General features: G+C 39.0%; 1 protein-coding gene across 1 annotated transcript in view; it reads right to left on the bottom strand.

The window, feature by feature from the left end:
* IQGAP2 (IQ motif containing GTPase activating protein 2) overlaps nt 1-20,534 on the bottom strand; it is a 291,241-nt gene that overhangs the window by 89,475 nt on the left and 181,232 nt on the right. Inside the window, exons 10-13 of the mRNA XM_036849360.1 lie at nt 17,811-17,974; nt 14,659-14,819; nt 9,191-9,315; nt 1,449-1,612 (exon numbers count right to left, since the gene is read on the bottom strand). Coding sequence (XP_036705255.1) covers nt 1,449-1,612; nt 9,191-9,315; nt 14,659-14,819; nt 17,811-17,974 — 614 coding nt within the window. The remainder of the gene's footprint in view (nt 1-1,448; nt 1,613-9,190; nt 9,316-14,658; nt 14,820-17,810; nt 17,975-20,534) is intronic.

Genomic DNA, 20,534 nt, shown 5'->3' with positions numbered 1-20,534 from the left:
AACCCAGGTGTGTCTCTATCCTGCGCCCAGAAGATCCCAACTTGTGAACAGAGTAAAGTAAACCTGTGTCGAGTAAACACCTTGTGACAAAGACATCACTCACCACCCACTGACCTGTGTGGCAGCCAGAAGTGCCCACAAAAATACTAGCTACAATATTTCAGCACTTTTTTGGGGTGACAAGCTCCACGTCAAATGCTCTACACTTATACATACACACATTATAATCAATGTAATTATATGTTAATATGTAAAAATATAAATATATATTACTCCTTTATTATATTATGTAATCATTTAAGCCTCACCGTAATCCTATAAGGTAGGTACTATTATTCTCATTTTACACATGCGAAAACCGAAGCACAGAGACTTTTGGTGACTTGACTAAAACCTCTACCTAATTTGTGGCAAAGCCGAGATTTGAATGGTGCCTGTCTCCAAAGCTAATACCTTTAGCTTTCAATGCTGTGTCACGTGCTACAGCCACAGCTACATCAGTGGAAACAGCAGGGGGCGGCCCAGTCCTCCTTGCTGACAGGGTCCACTCTCCTCCCCAGGGGTCTGGGGACATGAGGCCAGGTTGGAGTCTCATTCTCCCAGTCACTGGCCTGGCATTCAAGCCACAGGTGGTTACGTCCCAGGTAGCATCAGGTGACAGGTCTTCCTCTCCACTCAGTTCTTCCAATAGTGGCTAGTATCTGTGGGATGTCTCACAACAACGGTACAAGCTCTGCCGCCAGATAAAGCCCTCTGCTCTTCAGTGGGACCTGGCCAGGTCAGTTTCCTCCTGTGCCTAGAACAAACCAAGCTGGTACCCATCTAGCCCTGCCATTACCTGCCTGCATCATCCTGCTTCCCACTCACCAAACCAACTCTTCCTTACCCTTCAGGAGCAGCTCCTGTTCTATCTCCACACCAACCTACCTTAGGGCTCCAGTTCACAGAAATCCCAACCATCTCTGAATCACTCTGGGCATTCCTCGTTTTGATGTTTTGCCACATACCCACCTCTACTGCTATTTAACTATTCTATATGAGAATGCCCACTGTCTTAGTAACTTTCTAAGCATCCTGAGGATAAGGACAGAACATTCAAATGGTATCATGGGTTCCTCGGATCCCCCTTTCCCCTACCAGATGCTATATACTGCACCATGAATACAGTGTGTGCTCAGTAAATATCCAACAACTTGGACTGTGAACAAGAACTCACCCACAAGTGCATTTTTAGTGAAAGAGTAGAAGCAGTCAGCAGCTCTGGAGCTAGTTTCCCTCTCAAGTTTGACACCAGGAAAATAACAGCCCTATTAACTTGTAATCTGATCCATACATAGATAAGCAAATTATGAGCTTTAGGAAAAATGGGTAAAAAAAATCCTCCCTCTTGCCCCTCTGTCCCCAACCTGGTCTGTAAATTTAAAAGAAACACACCTACTAAGACTTACCACGAATTTCTGTGTTTTAGCCTGGTATAAAACATCCTGGTAGTGCTGGGCAGAGTCTGGGTCCACATCTTTAATCCTAGCAGTGGGTAACAGCAGACTATCTAAGGTTTTCAAAGGATCCCCTTCATCAATGGCTTCATTGATGTACCCTACAGCTACAACTCCTAGAAAATGAAGAAAAAAAGTTTCCTTTTAAGTCATAGTACATTATAAGTTTTCTCAAATGACCTATAGCAAAGATTGAGTTAGAAACGGGGGCTGAAGAAACCACACATACACACACACACACACACACACACAAACTGCAAGAGCTAATAAACAAGTACAGCTAAGGCTTACATAGTAGGTCAATGTACAGAAGTGAATTGTATCTTTCTATACTTGGAATGTGCAATCTGAAAATGAAGTTAAGGAAAAAGTCCGTAATAGACTCCAATTACAAATACATTACAATTACAAAAAGAATAAACACTTAGGAATAAATTTAATAAAACAAGGATGAGACACAGACACTGAAAATTATGAAACACTGTTGGAAAAAAAGACCTAACTAAAGGGAAAAATCATCCCATGTTCATGGATCAAAAGACTTAATATTAATAAGATGGCAGTACTCAAATTGATCTACAGAGTCAGTGTAACCCCTATCAAAATTCCAGCTGCCTTTTTTTTTCAAAACAGAAATTGACCAGCTGATTATAAAATTCACATGGAAATGCAAGGGTTCAAGAAATAACCAATGCAATGTTGGAAAAAAAGAAAAGAGTTGGAGGACTCTTCCCAATTTCAAATTTACTACAAAGCTACAGTTAATACTGCATGGTACTGACATAAAGACAGACTTAAAGATTAATGGAGTAGAATTTAGAGTTCAGAAATAATCCTTTACATGTATAGTCAACTGATTTTTAACCAAGGGTGCCAAGACAATGCAACAGGTAAATAACAGTCTTTATAACAAATGGCACAGACAACCGAATGTCCACTGCATAAGAATAAAGTTGGACTCCCTACATCACATCATACACAAAAAGTAACTCAATATGGATCATAAACCTAGACGTAAAAGCTTAAAATATAACTTTTTAATCTCTTAGAAGAAATTTAAGAGTAAATCTTTGTGGTCTTGTGTTAGGCAATACTTTTTACCTGTGACCACCAAAAACATAAATTAAAAAAAGAAACGAATACATGGGATGTTGTAAAAATTAAACCTTTAAGAGGTACAAACTATTATGTATCAAATAAGCTATAAGGATATATTGTACAACATAGGCAATATAGCCAATCTCATAACGTAACTACAAACAGAATATAACCTTTAAAAATTGTGAATCACTGTATTAAACATCTGTAACTTATACAATATCGTACATCAACTACACTTCAATAAAAAATTAAACCTTTTGGGCTTCTCTGGTGGTGCAGTGGTTAAGAATCCGCCTGCCAGTGCAGGGGACATGGGTTTGAGCCCTGGTCCAGGAAGATCTCACATGCCACGAATCAACTAAGCCCGTGCACCACAGCTACTGAGCCTGCGCTCTAGAGCCCGTGAGCCACAACTACTGAGCCCGCGTGACACAACTACTGAAGCCCGTGCGCCTAGAGCCCATGCTCCGCAACAAGAGAAGCCACAGCCACAAGCCCGCGCACCACAACGAAGAGTAGCCCCCGCTCGCTGCAACTAGAGGAAAGCCCGCATGCAGCAACAAAGACCCAATGCAGCCAAAAATAAATTAAATAAATAAATAAATAAAAATTAAACCTTTTATGTTTCCAAGGACACCCTCAAAAAAAGTGAAGACGATCTATAGAATGGAAGGAAATACTTCCAAGTCCTGTATCTGATAAAAAACCTTATATACCTGATATACAAGCATAATAACTATATAAGGAACTCTTAACAACTCAACAGAAAGAGAAAAAAAATTTAAAACAGGTAAAGGACTTGATCAGGTATTTCTTTAAAGAAGATATACAAATGGCTAATTAGCACATGAAAAGATGCTCAGTATCACTAGTTATTAGGAAAATGCAAATCCAAATCACAATGAAATACCACTTCATAACCACTAGGATGGCTATATTAAAAAAGACAATAACAAGTGTTGTGAAGATGGGGTGAAATTGGAACTCTCATACGTTGTTGGTGGGAATGGAAAATGGTAGTCACCTTGGTAAACAGGCAGTTCTTTAACATATTAAACATACAATTGCCATGTGATCCAGCAGTTCCACTCCTAGGTATATACTCAAGAGAACTGAAATACAGTCACATATAGTCACACAAAAGCTTATACTTGAATCTTTATAGAAGCAATATTTATAATCGCTAAAAAGTAGAAACAACCCAAATATCCATCAACTGATGACTGGATAAACAAATGTATATCCCTAGAATGGAATGTTACTTGACCTAGAAAGGAATATGAAGTATAATGATACATGATACAACATGGATGAACCTTGAAAACATTATGCTAAGAGAAAGAAGCCAGACACAAAAGGCCCCATATTACATGATTCTATTTATATGAAATATCCAGAATCGGAAAATCCATAGAAAAAAAGTAGATGAGTGGTTGCCAGGGGGTGGGGGGAGGGGGAAAAGGGAGTGACTGCTAACGGGTATAAAGTTTCTTTTTGGGGTGATGAAGATGTTCTGAATTTAGATACTAGTGATGGCTGCACAATTTTTTAAATACATAAAAAACTACCATAAAAACACAATAAAAGGGTGAATTTTATGGTATATGAATTATATCTCAGTAAAGCTGTTATAAAAAGGGGAGATAATCTGACATACAAGTAGCAGCAGAGATGCTCACTTCTAGTGTAACCCTCACTTACATAATAATGCCAAAGTACTGGATGATGGAACCATAGCATAGCAGAGCTGGAAGAATTTAATGTAGAGATGTACAGAAAAGAAAACGGAAGTGCAAAGAGATTTGGATATACACTCTATTATTTGGTTTACTCTACTTCACCACTCTGTAAAGAATGCCAAAGAGACAGTTCAAAACCAAACAATTCCCTATAGTGTTAGCAGAGTGACTTTCAAGGTCAGTATAGTCCAGTGCTGTCCAGTGGAATGTTCTGTGATGATGAAAATGTTCTGGGCCATCCAATATGGTAGCCAGTAGCCACATGCAGCTAATGAGCATTTAAAATGTGGCTAGTATGAGCCACTATGGAGAACAGTATGCAGGTTCCTTAAAAAACTAAAAATAGAACTCCCATACGACCCAGCAATCCCACTACTGGGCATATACCCTGAGAAAACCATAATTCAGAAAGAGTCATGTACCACAATGTTCACTGCAGCTCTATTTTACAATAGCCAGGACATGGAAGCAACCTAAGTGTCCATCGACAGATGAATGGATAAAGAAGATGTGGCACATATATACAATGGAGTATTACTCAGCCATAAAAAGAAATGAAATTGAGTTATCTGTAGCGAGGTGGATGGACCTAGAGTCTGTCACACAGAGTGAAGTAATAAGTCAGAAAGAGAAAAACAAATACCGTATGCTAACACATATATATGGAATCTAAAAAAAAAAAAAAAAAAGGGTCTGAAGAACCTAGGGGCAGGACAGGTATAAAAACACAGAGAATGGACTTGAGGACACAGGTAGGGGGAAGGGTAAGCTGGGACAAAGTGAGAGAGTGGCATGGACATATACACATTACCAAATGTAAAATAGATATCTAGTGAGAAGCAGCCGCATAGTACAGGGAGATCAGCTCGGTGATTTGTGACCACCTAGAGGGGTGGGATAGGGAGGGTGGGAGGGAGGGAGACGCAAGAGGGAAGAGATATGGGGATATATGTATATGTATAACTGATTCACTTTGTTATAAAGCAGAAACTAACACACTATTGTAAAGCAATTATACTCCAATAAAGATGTTAAAAAAAAATGTGGCTAGCATGACTGAACAACTTCATTTTACATTTTATTTAATTTTAATTAGTTAAAATAGCCACATGTGGCTGTCAAGTGTAGGTCGGCTCCATAGAAATTAACAAAGTCATGCATGTTTGGGGATATTTTTAAGGTTCAAGTGTGGCTAATTAATGTCACAAATTCTCTAATGCGGGCTGGTAAAATTACATCTGGAACCCTAATTCATGGATGCACCAAAGGATGAATAAGCATATCCACCAGTTTAACCTTCTACTATCTCTACTACATACAGGACCTTAGGACATAGACTGTAAGGTCCAGGAATGAGAAGCACAGAAGCCAAGCCATGCAGTTGGAAAAGTTTCTGAAAGTCTAGTACAAGGGATCTATTTGGAGGTCACTTCTCAATACTGCCTTATTCTTAAAAATAAACTATCATCTAGTCATAAAATACTATAGTGTATGTATGTATGGGTGCATTATTCATGGATATATGTACACATGTGTACACATACACACACACATACATTCACATACTAACAGGGGACTTCTGCTTCCCAAGTGAGTGCTCATGGACAAGAATTAATAAAGAAACTAAACATTAATGAGCAGTAAGCTTAGAAAATAAGCACACTTAAAGCCAAACATTATCTCATTTTGTCAGTTATTTTTCTCCATAAACAATCAGAAGCCACTCTACAAATGTGATATGCTATGAAACAGAATACATACTTCTAATTTTTAAGAGGTATCTTCATCTGACATTCAAATTAAAGTAAAATATTTAGCTAAGTATCGCCTGAATGAATGACCCCATAAAGACCATTGCTAAGAATGAAAAAATCTGTAGGAGAAAAGGGACAATCTAAAATGTCTAGAAATTATTTCAGACTATAATACTCCAATATGTTGGAAGAAGCAGCAAAAATACTTCTCTAACATGCAAGTCAGGTTATCTCAAAACATTGGAAGAACTTGAGAAAGTCTAAGTACTACCCACATACAAGGTATTATCATTTCACCCCGTAATATTTATACACTGGAGAGCATGGAATACTTATATCATTCTCTGGAAATGACAGTTGACCCCTTATGTCAGTTGACCTCCTTGGGTCAACTGTTCTAAATACTTTTAAACATCCCATCCAAAAATGATCTTTACAGAACTACATCTAAGAAAGAGAATGTGTGTTCCTAGCAGCTGATCACCTGGGAATGAGTGCATGCCAGCTGACTTGATTGAAATCACCTGCTTAAGTTTTTGGTGTGTTTCTAAGAACACAAGCTGCTGATGTCATAGTAAATGACTTCACAGGAGCTGAAAAACCTTCCCATAAGTCCCCTGGGTCCATCTGCGTCACTCCCTCTGTTTAAAAATAAAGAGAAAATCCCATTTGAGCAAAGACTGCTGAGCCTCAGTTCATGGCCCACTGATTTAAATCATCATGTGATACTATAACATTCTAGTCCAAGAAGAGAGTGGGCATTCCCTTAGAGGTGTTGTATTTGAGACAGCAGATGAGGTAACTGACAAAGAATGGTACCTACCAAACTTAAAAAGCAAAAATTCACAGGAAGAAAACTTCCTTGTCTAAGTTACCTGGTTAAAATAATACTCCTCTAAGGCTCAACTGGGAAAAGTAAACTTTCCATTAAGAAATCAGCAAAGCAGGCTTCCCTGGTGGCGCAGTGGTTGAGAATCTGCCTGCCAATGCAGGGGACACGGGTTCGAGCTCTGGTCTGGGAAGATCCCACATGCCGCGGAGCAACTAGGCCCGTGAGCCACAACTACTGAGCCTGCGCGTCTGGAGCCTGTGCCCTGCAACAAGAGAGGCCACGACACTGAAAGGCCCGCGCACCGCGATGAAGAGTGGCCCCCGTTTGCCGCAACTAGAGAAAGCCCTCGCACAGAAACGAAGACCCAACACAGCCAAAAATAAATAAATAAATAAATAAATTTATTAAAAAAAAAAAAAAAGAAAGAAATCAGCAAAGCATCCAAATCTGAGGAAATGCATTTAGCAGCTTCTCCATTCAATTCACCTTCCACATTTATCATTTCCCGTTAGCTACATACCTCATCCACACCACAATTCAGACACAGGATTAGACTCTGGTGTGTGTGGCAGGGGTGGGATGGGGAGAGTAATGCACTTTCAAGATGTCCATGAAAAGTTCTCAGCTCTTTCAGATGATTTAATTTCTATATTGTGCAATTTGGGCCTACTTGCGATGGTATATTTATTTTAATTTAGCTGTTAAAGCAATTACCTAAACAGATGATATCAAACTCAATAATTCAAGAACTTTAAACAAAAATATCCCATTTTGACAAAACAACAAACCAAAACAGAGAGAAGTTAACTCTTTTATATTAAGTCCCCCAAATTCTAGAAAGGAAATATTAGTCTCTAAAATTACTATTCTGGTTATGGCATATACGCTTCACGCCAAGATGTTTAAAAGAAATGTGATAATGGCCGTGTGAAATGTCCCATGGAGAACAACTTAGTAGTACAGTTACCTAGATAAATGCCATACAAATCCAAAGAGATTTTTGCTTAAAAATATTCACCTACAAAAAACCACTTTCTTTCAAAGTTATACACATGATACTGTTTTTCTTTTCCTGGTAAAAGCAAAGGCTCTATCTGATAATCTGGGACGAAAAATGGCAGGTCTTTCCTCGCACCCCCTTGTCAATGTCAAGAATGAGAGTAAAACTACACTTGTTCAGTACTGAGAATTAACGCACCTTCACCTGTATAAGCAGGACATACATAAATCACCAAAGCAAACCTGGATTGTGCATGTTGTCACAAGGAATAAGGAAAAAGTTAGAAAACAAAGATGGAACATGATTTTGTGTTTTGCCAACCCCTGAGTGGCATTAGCCAAAGCACCCAAACCATCACTGGAGACTGAGTGTGGAGCTGGGGAGGATCAAGGAGGAAGGCAGGAGGGCAGGAGGCTGGGGACCTGAGCTTTGTAAGAGGACACACACACCAGTGTCGTCCCCCACGCCCCCCCCCCCCACTGATGATGTTGAACGTCTGCTTAAATTAGTGCTTCCCTCATAACTAACATCTGGCAAGAACTACCAGCTCCCAAGCCAACATGCCAGAAAAGAGCCAAGTGGGTGATGTGTCAGCCATCTGAGGCAGGGATCCCCAAATGCCTCACTGAAAAGAAAATGCAGAGAGGCAGCAGAAAGCCGTGTGGTCACAAAGCAGCAATTATACTCACTGCCTAAGTTACAGATCTCCCCATTCGTCACTCTGTTTTTATAAGTAAGAGGCAGGATAAGGAAGCAAGCTGACATTCAAGAAAGCATGTCTCAGCGCACATCTTCTTGGATTGTCCACTTTCATGCTCAGAGCTCCTAAGCTCTAGAAGCACAGCAAATCACCATGATTTGAGATCATAAAACAACAGTTAGACTGTGTTGCAATTTCTTCTTAGGGCAGGAACATGTGTCATATTTCAGAAAAACGCCCATGTACATAAAAGGTCAAAATAAAGTTGAGTGCTTAAAAAGCTGAGTTATTTATAGCAGTCATCTTTCAAGTACCAATAAATAGAAAAATACTAGGACTTGTATTTATGTACTTTTATTCTATCCTTTTATGTCTTATGTTTGCTTTGTAATGTTTCTAACATGTTGGGACAGTAGTACAAAAATAACATTTACATATAAATACATACAGACTTGTGAGGGGAGAGTGCTCTCATAGGGCTCTAGGGCAGCCCTAATGTAGAGGACCGTTCTGTCCAGCTACCTTATTCTCCCACTATAACTAGAGAAGGAAACTGTTCCATACTTACGGTCATTTTCTTCTTGAATTTCAATATTAACCATATCAATACAATTCTGAATTTCATTCCAGCTTAAGCTATCTTGCCCTTGGGATAAGGCCTCCAGTTTAATGGAGAGTAGTGCATTTGCGTAACTGTAGAAGAGAAAACAAGCATGATACTAATCAGAGACATTCATTCTTTGTTCATGTTATGCATCTTAAATTGGACATGCATCTTAAGTTTGACACATGTGGCTCACTGTGATGTTATGAGGTTAGACAAACAGGATAAAGGCAAGTAAAACTGTCTTGTGCAGCTTTGTCAACATACACCAAGCTCACTTAGACTAAGGGTGTTTTTTTTCCTTAAAAATACTTTTAGGTACAAATGCTTTTTAATGAAAGTTCCTCAAATTCCAATCTTGCACTTAACTCAAGCAAAAAAACCTCAACCTTCTTAACTCTGTGAAATTACTTGCTTTTTTTAGTAACTATTTTTCCTTCCCTTTGTATGTCTTGGTTCTGCTTAGTCTCCAGATGAGTATTATGGGATAAAATTCGGAATTACCACGGTTCCTAATCTTTCCATCAAATGTCCCTTTTTTTTTTTTTTCTCGTTCATTCCCCAAATCCAAGCCGTGAGTGGCCTTTTTTTTTTTTACTGTAACCCTAACATAGCTGAGTTACCTTGTGACCTAATACTTCCAGTGACAAATCAAATAAAAAGCAAATGCAGTTCCAGAAACCTTGCTGAATAACACACATCTTCACTGCCTGTTTTCTTTTTAATAAATTTATTTATTTATTTATTTATGGCTGTGTTGGGTCTTCGTTTCTGTGCGAGGGCTTTCTCTAGTTGCGGCAAGCGGGGGCCACTCTTCATCACGGTGCGTGGGTCTCTCACTATCGCGGCCTCTCTTGTTGCAGAGCACAGGCTCCAGACGTGCAGGCTCAGTAGTTGTGGCTCATGGGCTTAGTTGCTCCGCGGCATGTGGGATCTTCCCAGACCAGGGCTCGAACCCGTGTCCCCTGCATTGGCAGGCAGATTCTTAATCACTGCGCCACCAGGGAAGCCCATTGCCTGTTTTCTTGAAGAGGTGGTGCATGAGTTGACCCAGAACGTCCTAGTTTCCTCTTCACCTGTCCATTCCTCAGGCTTCACAGCAGCTCTTCACCACCTCTGTCCTGTGTCCACTCACTGTCATTACATCCTTACCCCTCATTCTGATCCCTGACCCTCCTCACTCTGTGCAGCCCTCTGGAAAATAGAGTTTGGTCAACACTCTGATTATTTTTCCTGTCTTGAGAAATTTTAGGAAAAAAAGATGATCCACCTTGACATATTACTAAGAAACTTTCATTTCTCAATCATCAATTTTCCCATTTAAAAACTACAGAACCAATGTTACAACCATAAGCTAACATGAGTGAGCTATTCCAGCCCGAAGTATAGAAACTCAATAGTTTAATTTGCTTGTGCATCTTTACACCAGGGAAATAAAGAGCAATCCTCTATGTACATATTGATTCACTCTGCAGTATGACTTCTGAATAGAACCTAAGGATTTGCTAACAGTAGAGGTTCAAAGAAGTAAGATCACATTGAGTCTATAATTGTTTTCTCATTGCGACAGATTTTCTCAAAGTTCTGCATGCTCCAAGATGACACTGAGGTGTCTTCTACTGAGTGTAGCTTGGGAGAGAAAAACATCATTCAGGATAGGAAGTGGGAGAGATGATTCATTCTCTGTGCCTGAACAAGGCATCACCAAACACAGGCTTGAAACTGTTTCAGTGTCCTGTGTGAGATTTTCATCTTATCAAGAGTTATAAACCTAAGAAAATACTCTTCTATACTTACTAGTAGCAATATATACCAAATAATACTGACCACAATGACAATATGGATAAATGGCAACCTGCACTCATTAGCATCCCTTATAGATGGGGACCATTCTATAAAAAAGTGCAAAATCCTTACAGGCATTTCACGTCTGACATTTAATGATGACCCAATGGGAATAAAATGAAAAAGCTTAAGGATGAACACAGAAAAAAGAACAAAACCCACAATCACCCATCATTTCTTCAGAAATGAACAAATACTAGCCAAAGAGAAAAATTTTATGAATAACACAACATAGTTCCATAGGCTTTCCATATGAGGATTAGTCTCCAGCACTAAAGGCATCAACTTTGGATGTTGTAGTAGTTTACCCGAACAGGCCTATGTCTTTTCCCTCCCCACCTTTCTCAGAGTTCTCTTCGGTGTCTGCTATGGATAGACTAGTAAGATTACCTTTCTAACACACTTGGGAAGCTTTGAGAAGATTAAGATTCCAGTTTTGTTCAGCAGATGCTTATTAAGCACTAATTATCTGCAAAACCTGTGGCAGGCACTATAGGGAGATTAGGAGGAACAAGATGCAGTCTTTACTTCAAGGAGCTTTCAGTCCATTAGATAAAATGACAAAAAACTCAAAAGGGTGTAAGAGCAGAGCATAGGAAAGGCCGTAAAATTAGAGGCAGTCCATAAGAGTGGAAGTAACGGGGTTCCAAGGAAGGAGAAGTGGAAGGAAACCCCTAGTGGTGGAGCATCTTGCCTGGGACAGGCGCTGCACCAAGCACTTTATCCTCAGAACTGTTCTGCAGATGCAGAGTAGGTGTTTTTGTTGTGTGTGTTTGCTTTTGTGCTTTATAGATGAACAGAAAGGGGCCCGGCTAGGAAGAGTCAAACTTAGATAGTTTTGGCTCCAAGGTTATGTTCCTTTAACCACATCGTGCTAGTTCTCAGAACAGATGACATTAGCTGGAGTGGGAGAAGCATGCAAATAGTTCACGGAAGCATCCTCTATGGCAGGAAGGCCTTGGAAGCCCCACTATTGTGCCAGGCGGAGATGGGTGATAGGCACTGCGTTCCTGGTGGTGAGAGGAGCATGCATAGGAGCAGATAAGCCAGAATGAACAGAGTGTGTTCAGATCCATCTCGGCTGAAGTGTAAAATACAAGGAGGGTTGTAGCTGGAGCAAAGGGCAGAACACCACGTTGAGGGTTAATTCAGATAAGAACAGAGGACAATCAAATAGAGGAGCATTATAAACAGAGCTAACGTTTTAGAACAATTAATCTGGGAACAGTGTATGCCTAGACCCAATGCCAACCCTATGTCACTCTTGTGAGAATTGGACAAAAGAACCTTTCTGGGAAAACACAGCCCCAAGGGCAGAAGCCATGGTAAACTGGTAGAGACTTTGTAAGAATTCATCCAGGTGGCCCCTGCCCAGCACCTGTGTACTATGAAGAAGTTGTACAACCATAAGGGAGAGGCCCAGTGTTCCTTAAACCTGAACACCTGCCAACTTGGGCTTCCAAGAACTGGGTTAAAAGCTGACATGGAAATTGAAATGTTGAGGCTGTGAAAAATCACGTGGGGCCATTGGAATATTCAATACAAGAACCAAAGGGGGCCCTGGAATCTCATGTCGGTGCTGGGTCACCCAGAAAGTGCTTAAATGAAATTTTTTAAAGATTATTTAAACAAGCACAAATTTTAAAAGTGTTGCATACAGAATACTTGCACTCTGAAGCTGTATCTGTGGCCCCAGCTGAAAATCACAGGTATAAAACTGGTTCTCAAATGGGGTTTGGGACCATTTCCTTAATGGGTTATTTGTAAATTGGGATGGGGGAAGAGAGGATTTTTGAAAATCAAAATGGGTGATTTGGAGGGAGGGGGGTACTGTCATTTAGAGGAAAGTGGCCAGGGATGCCCCATATGTGTCTTGATAATTATTTTATCAACAAGCCTCATTAGAATATTAGGCTTCATAAGGGAGTGACCAACTCCCACCGTCTCTAGCACTGAGAGAGCAGCAAAGCCTAGTTACATAAGAATGAACGAGAAGAGAAAAGACAGGGTAAGACCAATTTGGAGGTTATTACAAAAGCAAAGGTAAAATGTCTAAATGAGGTGGTTGCTGGGAAATGGAAACATTATGCAGAGGTATTGTGCACACATATTGGCTACTGTCAGGGAGAAAAGTGAGCAGGCTATTCCCAGCACAAGGGTGCCTCACAGAGGGTCAGAGGAAAACTCAAGTTAACTCGAGTTTCTAAGCTTGGAGGAGAGGATGGTGCCATTAATATAAACAGTGGAGGTAGAAATAAATTACCTTGGAAATAACCTCAGAGGAGTTATAGGAACAGGTGGTCAAATTTAAGTAGTGTAAGAGCATCAGTTTTTCCAAGATGACTAAAAACAAGGAAAAGCCACTGTTCTACTACTTTAAACACCATTTAAAAAACAGTCTAACAAGTCTTTTTAATTTTTCCTGTACAACTGTACGTGACCCAAGAGAATTACCTATTTCAGCAGTTCCAGAACCAGTATCTTGACAACAGTGCTTTTGTCAAGATCTATGCAGACATCTCCCCCTGGTGGTCACAAGAATCCAAGATGGAAATTCACTTTTTTTTTTTTTTTTAATTTTTTTATTTTTGGAAATTCACTTATTTTAACTTGGGCTTTTGTCTTACTTAATCTCTAATGGGCTCCTTATTCCCGCCCCTTAATTTTCTCTCTAGATCTGCTATAGTGTTTTATAATTCTATCAACAATACTATCTAGTAGTTTATTTCAGGAACATGAAATAAAAGACACTAAGTTGAGATCGTTACCCACCGCCGTGATCCACTGTGGTCTCAGGATTCCTTTGGTTTAATCATCAAAAGAATGTAGAGAATGGACTTGAGGACATGGGGAAGGGGAAGGGTAAGCTGGGATGAAGTGAGAGAGTGGCATGGACACATATACACTACCAAATGTAAAACAGATAGCTAGTGGGAAGCAGCCGCATAGCACAGGGAGATGAGCTCGGTGCTTTGTGTCCACCTAGAGGGGTGGGATGGGGAGGGTGGGAGGGAGACACAAGAGGGAGGGGATATGGGGACATATGTATACATATAGCTGATTCACTTTGTTATACAGCAGAAACTAACACAATATTGTAAAGCAATTATACTCCAGTAAAGATGTTAAAAAAAAAAAAAAAAAAAGAATGGGGTTTGGGGCCCAACTGCCCTACTCTGGGCCCACAAATCCAGATCCAGTTTCCTCATCAGTAAAACAAGAAAATTGGACTGGATGATTATTAAAGTTGTTTCCAACTCTTCTACATTCTGTCGTTTCCAAAAGAAGCCCAAGGGAAGGTATGCTTTCAACATGTATTCTTAGCCTATGAAATAATTTTTGCTAATGACAAAGACAGTCAGTAACTGCCACAGGATGATCCTCCTTAAGACTCTTGGTTCCTCTAAAAGGAATACTGTGAAGAAGGATTTGAATATTAGAAGGACTCTCAGAACAAAGTAGACTAGCTTTCAAGAAAATAAACATGGGTATATGGATTGCTTCAGGAAGGAACAAATCCTTCATTTGTGAGATCTACCAAACACATATTTCTGCATTGAAAGGAGTTTTGGAAAATGTTCCCTTACCGTTCCACATATGTCTCGTCCAGATTGTTGAAGCCCATTGTTGGGCTTCTGAGTTGATTCTGCACAGACACAAGATCGTTGCTCTCCAAGGCCTGGTTTAGTAAAGCTACAGCAGATAGCATTTCCACCGCAATCAAGAGCTCCTCATGGGCCAAGTAGTTCTGTTGGAAAACATATGGCAGTATAAGATCCCCAAATCTACACAGCCCATGTTTGTGATGGGGGTTCAGAATGTACACTTCAAAGAATAAAGAAAAGTCAAAGATTGTGAGAACCCAGGACAAAGAGGGCTCCCTGGCCACCTATCTTTCATTGGCTTTAAAGAACAGGTCAATGGCTTCTGGGTTTTCCTGAGATGATCATTTTGGGCACTGAGTTAATTACAATCCTCAGTTATGATTCCACAAACATCTGCATTGCCATAGCTGATTCCTACTCGCAGCTATTATATTGGCTGCTAACAGGCTCAATCTTACCAAATAATGAAGCCAAAGATTAGATAACATTGTTACTGTCTGCAAGTGCAAGGTAAGATATTAGTATAGCTAATGATTTTCAGTTTGAACTAAGGGTAAGGAAAAGGGGAGAATTTCACCTAAAGATGATAACCCCAGAAAAGTAAATCAAAGTATTTAAGCCAAGAATATTGATTCTAATTCCAAAAAAAGTTAGTCTAAGTCACGTTTTTATAAATGGGTAGAAATTTTTAAACATACCCTAAGGTCTAGATATTTGAAGAAATGCGAGGTAAATCTTAATGAAAAGCAAGTAAGGATTGGGCTTACTTAAAAAGTACATCTCAGATTACAGAACACTTTCCCCCTTCAATGTTGTCTTCCTTTTAACCATTTTATACTGACTTGGTCCAACTTCAAAAGGGTTATTTCTTCCATCATACTGAAGGAACATGGAGGAACATGGAGCATGAAAACCCTGATATCTATCTTTACATTTAGAATATTATATATTTCATATATATAATATAATGTTTATATTAAAATGCATTATAGCTGATTCTCCACAGAAATCTCTCAGCAAATTGATTTTAGACTAACAAAGCATAATTTTACATTCCAAAGCAAATGGGAAGAAGGGTTTTTATAGGGAACATGTAAATTTTATCCAAATACCTTACATTAACTATGAGTTTAACATATAAGGAAGGTATCAAATTACAGGTAAAGAGCAGAATGGAATCATTTGAGATTCACCACAAATATCTAAAGTGGTACACAGCCAAAAAGATAAGGACAAATAAAGAAAAAAGGGATGAATGTGCTAGAGTGTAAGTAGCCTTGGGTTTCAAAGCTAGAGAAACAGGGACAATAATATCAAGAGAACCTACGTGCAACTTAAGGAAATAACTTATTTTTCTTTTATTACAAAATACAGTTGACCGCTGAGCAACACCGGGGTTAGGAGCGCTGAACCTCCACGCAGTTCAAAATCTGCGTATAATTAATCTTCCATATACCTGTCCCTCTATATCTGAGGTACTGCATCCCTGGATTCAACCAACCACGTATCATTTGGTAACAGTACTTAGTATTGAAAAATATCCACATATAAGTGGTATGCGCAGTTCATACCCCTGTTGTTTAAGGGTCAACTCTAGTATCTTTCTATTTATAGAATCATGTCTTAATAAGCAAGGATAAGAAAACAAACCTTACTACCCAAGCCCTTTAGTGACATACACTTTATTAATTTTTTTAAAATAAAAAATGCCTGTTTTTTTTTTAATTTTTATTTTTTTGGCTGCATTGGGTCTTCATTGCCGCGCGCGCACTTTCTCTAGTTGCGGTGAGCGGGGGCTACTCTTTGTTGCAGTGCGCGGGCTTCTCATTGAGGTGGTTTCTCTTATTGTGGAGCATGGGCTCTAAGCGCATAGGCTTCAGTAGTTGCAGCATGTGGGCTCAGTAGTTGTGGCTCGTGAGCTCTAGAGTGCAGGCTCAGTAGTTGCGGCACACGGGCTCAGTTGCTCCGCGGCATGTGGGATCTTCCTGGACCAGGGATTGAACCCATGTTCAATGGGTTCCTGCATTGGCAGGTGGATTCTTAACCATTAAGCCACCAAGGAAGCCCCTACTTTTATTACTTTTTAATTCATGCAAACATTTATAGAGATTTTCATTTTTTAATTATTTTTCTTTTCTTATCATAAAAAACAAGATAATGCTATATATTTCAATCTCATTTTTTCCACTTAACAGTAGGGTGTGCAATCTGTTATTAGTTAAACGTGGTTTATCTTCTATATAGATATAGAAGATATCTGTAGTATCTTCTCAGTACTATAGATAATACTGTGAAACATCCTGGTATACTTGTGAATTGCCTGTTTATGCTTTTGACCTCCTCCTCTTTTGTTTTTTTTTGGTGGAGCAGTACTGTTTTTGCTTTTCAGATTCATTGTCCTTCCATGTTTCCTTAGAACTTTAATTTTTAAATTATTTTTTACACTTAACCTTTCATACCGGCAATTTATTCTGTTATGTGTAGTGAGGTAATGTTTTCTTTCCCACATAGTTAAATATTTCTAAGGATTTCATTTTTTTCCCCATGTCTTTGAAATATTAGCTCTTTCATATATGAAATTCTTGGTGCTACTTCTAGTACTGTTCATTCTGTTGCATTGTTTGGCTTAATCCTGTACTAGTGCATATGCTCTTATTTACTGTGACCTTATATGATTATTACTGCTTAATACTACTAGCATTGCAAGGAGCACACATTGACAAAAATCAAAGCCATGGTGCTAATGTTCTTGGTTGCAGATTTCTGGAAATGCAGATTCAGAGCTTATTTTTCTATATCAAAAAACATTAGATATTTAAAAATATTTCAATATAGTTATTAACTTATCCCAAGTTCTTCAAAAATCACACAGAGAATGAGAACAACTAGTTTTCAACATGTATTTGTGTAGAGCCCTGCCTGCATTTCCCACCTATGCTCTCAGATTCTTTAAGGAGATGAAAAGCAGGAGTTAAAGAGGAAGGTGGCTGTGGAATTGGTACAGGGAGGCCAATGAGACCAGGGATTGGTACAAGTTAAAGACACTACACTCCCACTCACCTTTCCTCAACAGCACTCCTCATTGCTAGGGCTCAGAATTAACATCTCCGTAACTGGAGTCTCCTCTGACTTACCATGGCATTCTGTTTCTGGAGGTTGAAAAGTTCGTTCTGATACATTGCACCAGCAAAGGGATAAACAGTGGGCAGCTGGGCCTCTGGTTTCTGCAGTGCAAGCAGTGTGTACTCAGGGTCACCATCCCTAATAACAGCATTGATGTGGTCCACTGCAGCCAGCCCTGAGGGTCAGAGTGACATTCTGTCAGAACCTGTGCCTTTCCCACTGCAGCCTGACCCAACCAGCCCATATATCCAAGGATTAGAACCTAAGTAGTTACTTTCCATGAACTCTGAAAAGCTGTAGTTGGATGGTAAGCAAAGCCTTGGAAATGGTAGCTTGTAATTGGAAGTCACTCTAATCCTTGCAGCTAGTCCCTAAAAGAACCTCAGCATTGATAGAGCTGGAGTTATGAGGTTATTCCTGCCTAGCATGACTTCCTTACAAAATCCTTCCTTTCAGGACCAGCTTTGGAACCATCTCTCCCATGAAGCCTTCACAGTGCTTCAGTTCCTGAGGACTTCACACTTTGGGAATTGCCACAGTATTCAGAGTTGGGCCATGTGCATCCTGCAGGCATTGCTCTTTACGGCTCTTTGTGTGTAAGCACTGCCTCCCCAAGGAGATTAAAGACATGTGAAGACCAGAGAAGCAAGGACTTGCCCTATGGCTCTATCCTCCCTCTGAATCAGCACCATGGGAAACCCACAGGAGGCACTCGGACACACTGCTGCTTGATATGGAATGGTTATTAGTTCTCCAAATATTAGTTCTCCAAATATGCTCTCACCTCTTGTGTTCTGTAAAGTGTGATTCTTAGGGAAAAATAATTTCAGATATGTTTTAAAAAATATTACAACCAGAATTCATATGATTATATAATTCTGTGTTAGCACGGTAGTCCCATGTGTTAGTATGGTTCTAAGAACCCTAGGGGATGCCTGAAACCATGGATAGTACCGAACCTTTTATGTACTGTTTTTTTTCTGTATATACACACCTGTGATAAAGTTTAGTTTATAAGTTAGGTAAAGTAAAAAGTTTAACAACAATAACTAATAATAAAAAGAATTATAATAACGTTAAGTGGTCTCTCGAAATATCTTTTTTTTATTGAGGTATAGTTGACTTACAATATCATATTATTTATAGGTGTACAACATAGTGATTCAATATTTTTACAGATTATATACCATACAAAGTTATTATAATATTATTAACTATAGTCCCTGTGCTGTACATTACATTCTTATGACTTCTTTATTTTATACTGGTAGTTTGTACCTCTTAATCCCTTTTACCTATTTCTCCCATCCCATCCAGCTCCCTTCCGGCAACAACTAGTTTGTTCTCTGTGTCTATGATTTTGTTTCCATTTGATTTATTCATTTGTTTTGTTTTTTAGATTCCACACATACATGAAAACACATAGTATTTGTCTTTTTCAGTATGACTTATTTTACTTAGCATAAGTGGTGGACACTCCAGGTCCACCATGTTGTCACAAATGGCAAGATTTCATTCTTTTTTTTTTTTATGGCTGAGTAATATTCTATTGTATATATATACACCACATCTTTATCCACTCATTTGTTGATGGATACTTAGGTTGCTTCCATATCTTGGCTATTTAAAATAATACTACAATAACATTGGGGTATATGTATCTTTATGAATTAGTGTTTTCATTTTCTTTGTATAAATATCCAGGAGTGCAATTGTGTAGGTTCCATTTTTAATTCTTTGAGGAAACTCCATATTGTTTTCCATAGCAGCTGTGCCAATTTATATTTACCAACAGTGCACAGGGTTCCCTTTTCTCCACATCCTCACCACAATTTGTTATTTCTTGTTTTTTGATGATAGCCATTCTGACAGATGTGAGTTGATCCCTGATCATGGTTTTGATCTGCATTTTCCTTTTCATTAGTAATGTTGAGTATCTTTTCATGTACCTGTTGGTATCTGTACGTCTTCTCTGAAAAGATGCCTATTCAGGTCCTCTGCCCATTTTTAAATTAGATTGTTGTTTTTTGAGACTGAGTTGTATGAGTTCGTTATGTATTTTGGTATTAGCCTCTTACTGGTCATATCATTTGCAACTATATTCTCCCATTCGGTAGAATGCCATTTCGTTTTGTTAATGGTTTCCCTTCCTGTGCCAAAGCTTTTAGTTTGATATGGTTCCATTTGTTTATTTTTGCTTTTGTTTCCCCTGTCTCAGGGGATAGATCCAAAAAAATATTGCTAAGACCAATATCAAAGAGCATACTGCCTATGTTTTCTTCTAGAAGTTTCATGGTTTCAGGTCTTACATTTAAGTTTTAATCAATTTTGAATTTATTTTTGTATAAGGCATGAGAAAATGGCCTGGTTTCATCCTTTGACATGTAGCTGTCCAGTTTTCCCAACACCACTGTCTTTCTCTGTTGTATATTCTTGCCTCGTTTGTCATAGATTAATTGACCGTATGTATATGGGTTTATTTCTGGGTTCTCTATTCTGTCCCACTGATCTGTGTGTCTGTTTTTGTGTCAATACCATACTGTTTTGATTATTATAGTAGTAGAGTTTGAAGCCAGGGAGGATGACACAGCTTTGTTGTTTTTCTCAAGATTGCTTTGGCAATTTGGGGTCTTTTGTAGGTCCATACAAACTTTAGTATTATTTTTCCTAGTTCAGTGAAAAATGCCACGGGTATTCTGATAGGGATTGCATTGAATCTGTAGATTGCTTTGGGT

Source organism: Balaenoptera musculus, chromosome 3 (assembly GCF_009873245.2).
Source record: "Balaenoptera musculus isolate JJ_BM4_2016_0621 chromosome 3, mBalMus1.pri.v3, whole genome shotgun sequence".
NCBI lineage: Eukaryota > Metazoa > Chordata > Mammalia > Artiodactyla > Balaenopteridae > Balaenoptera > Balaenoptera musculus.
The sequence above is the reverse complement of the archived record's forward strand: the minus strand, read 5'-3'. Positions and strand labels throughout refer to the sequence as shown.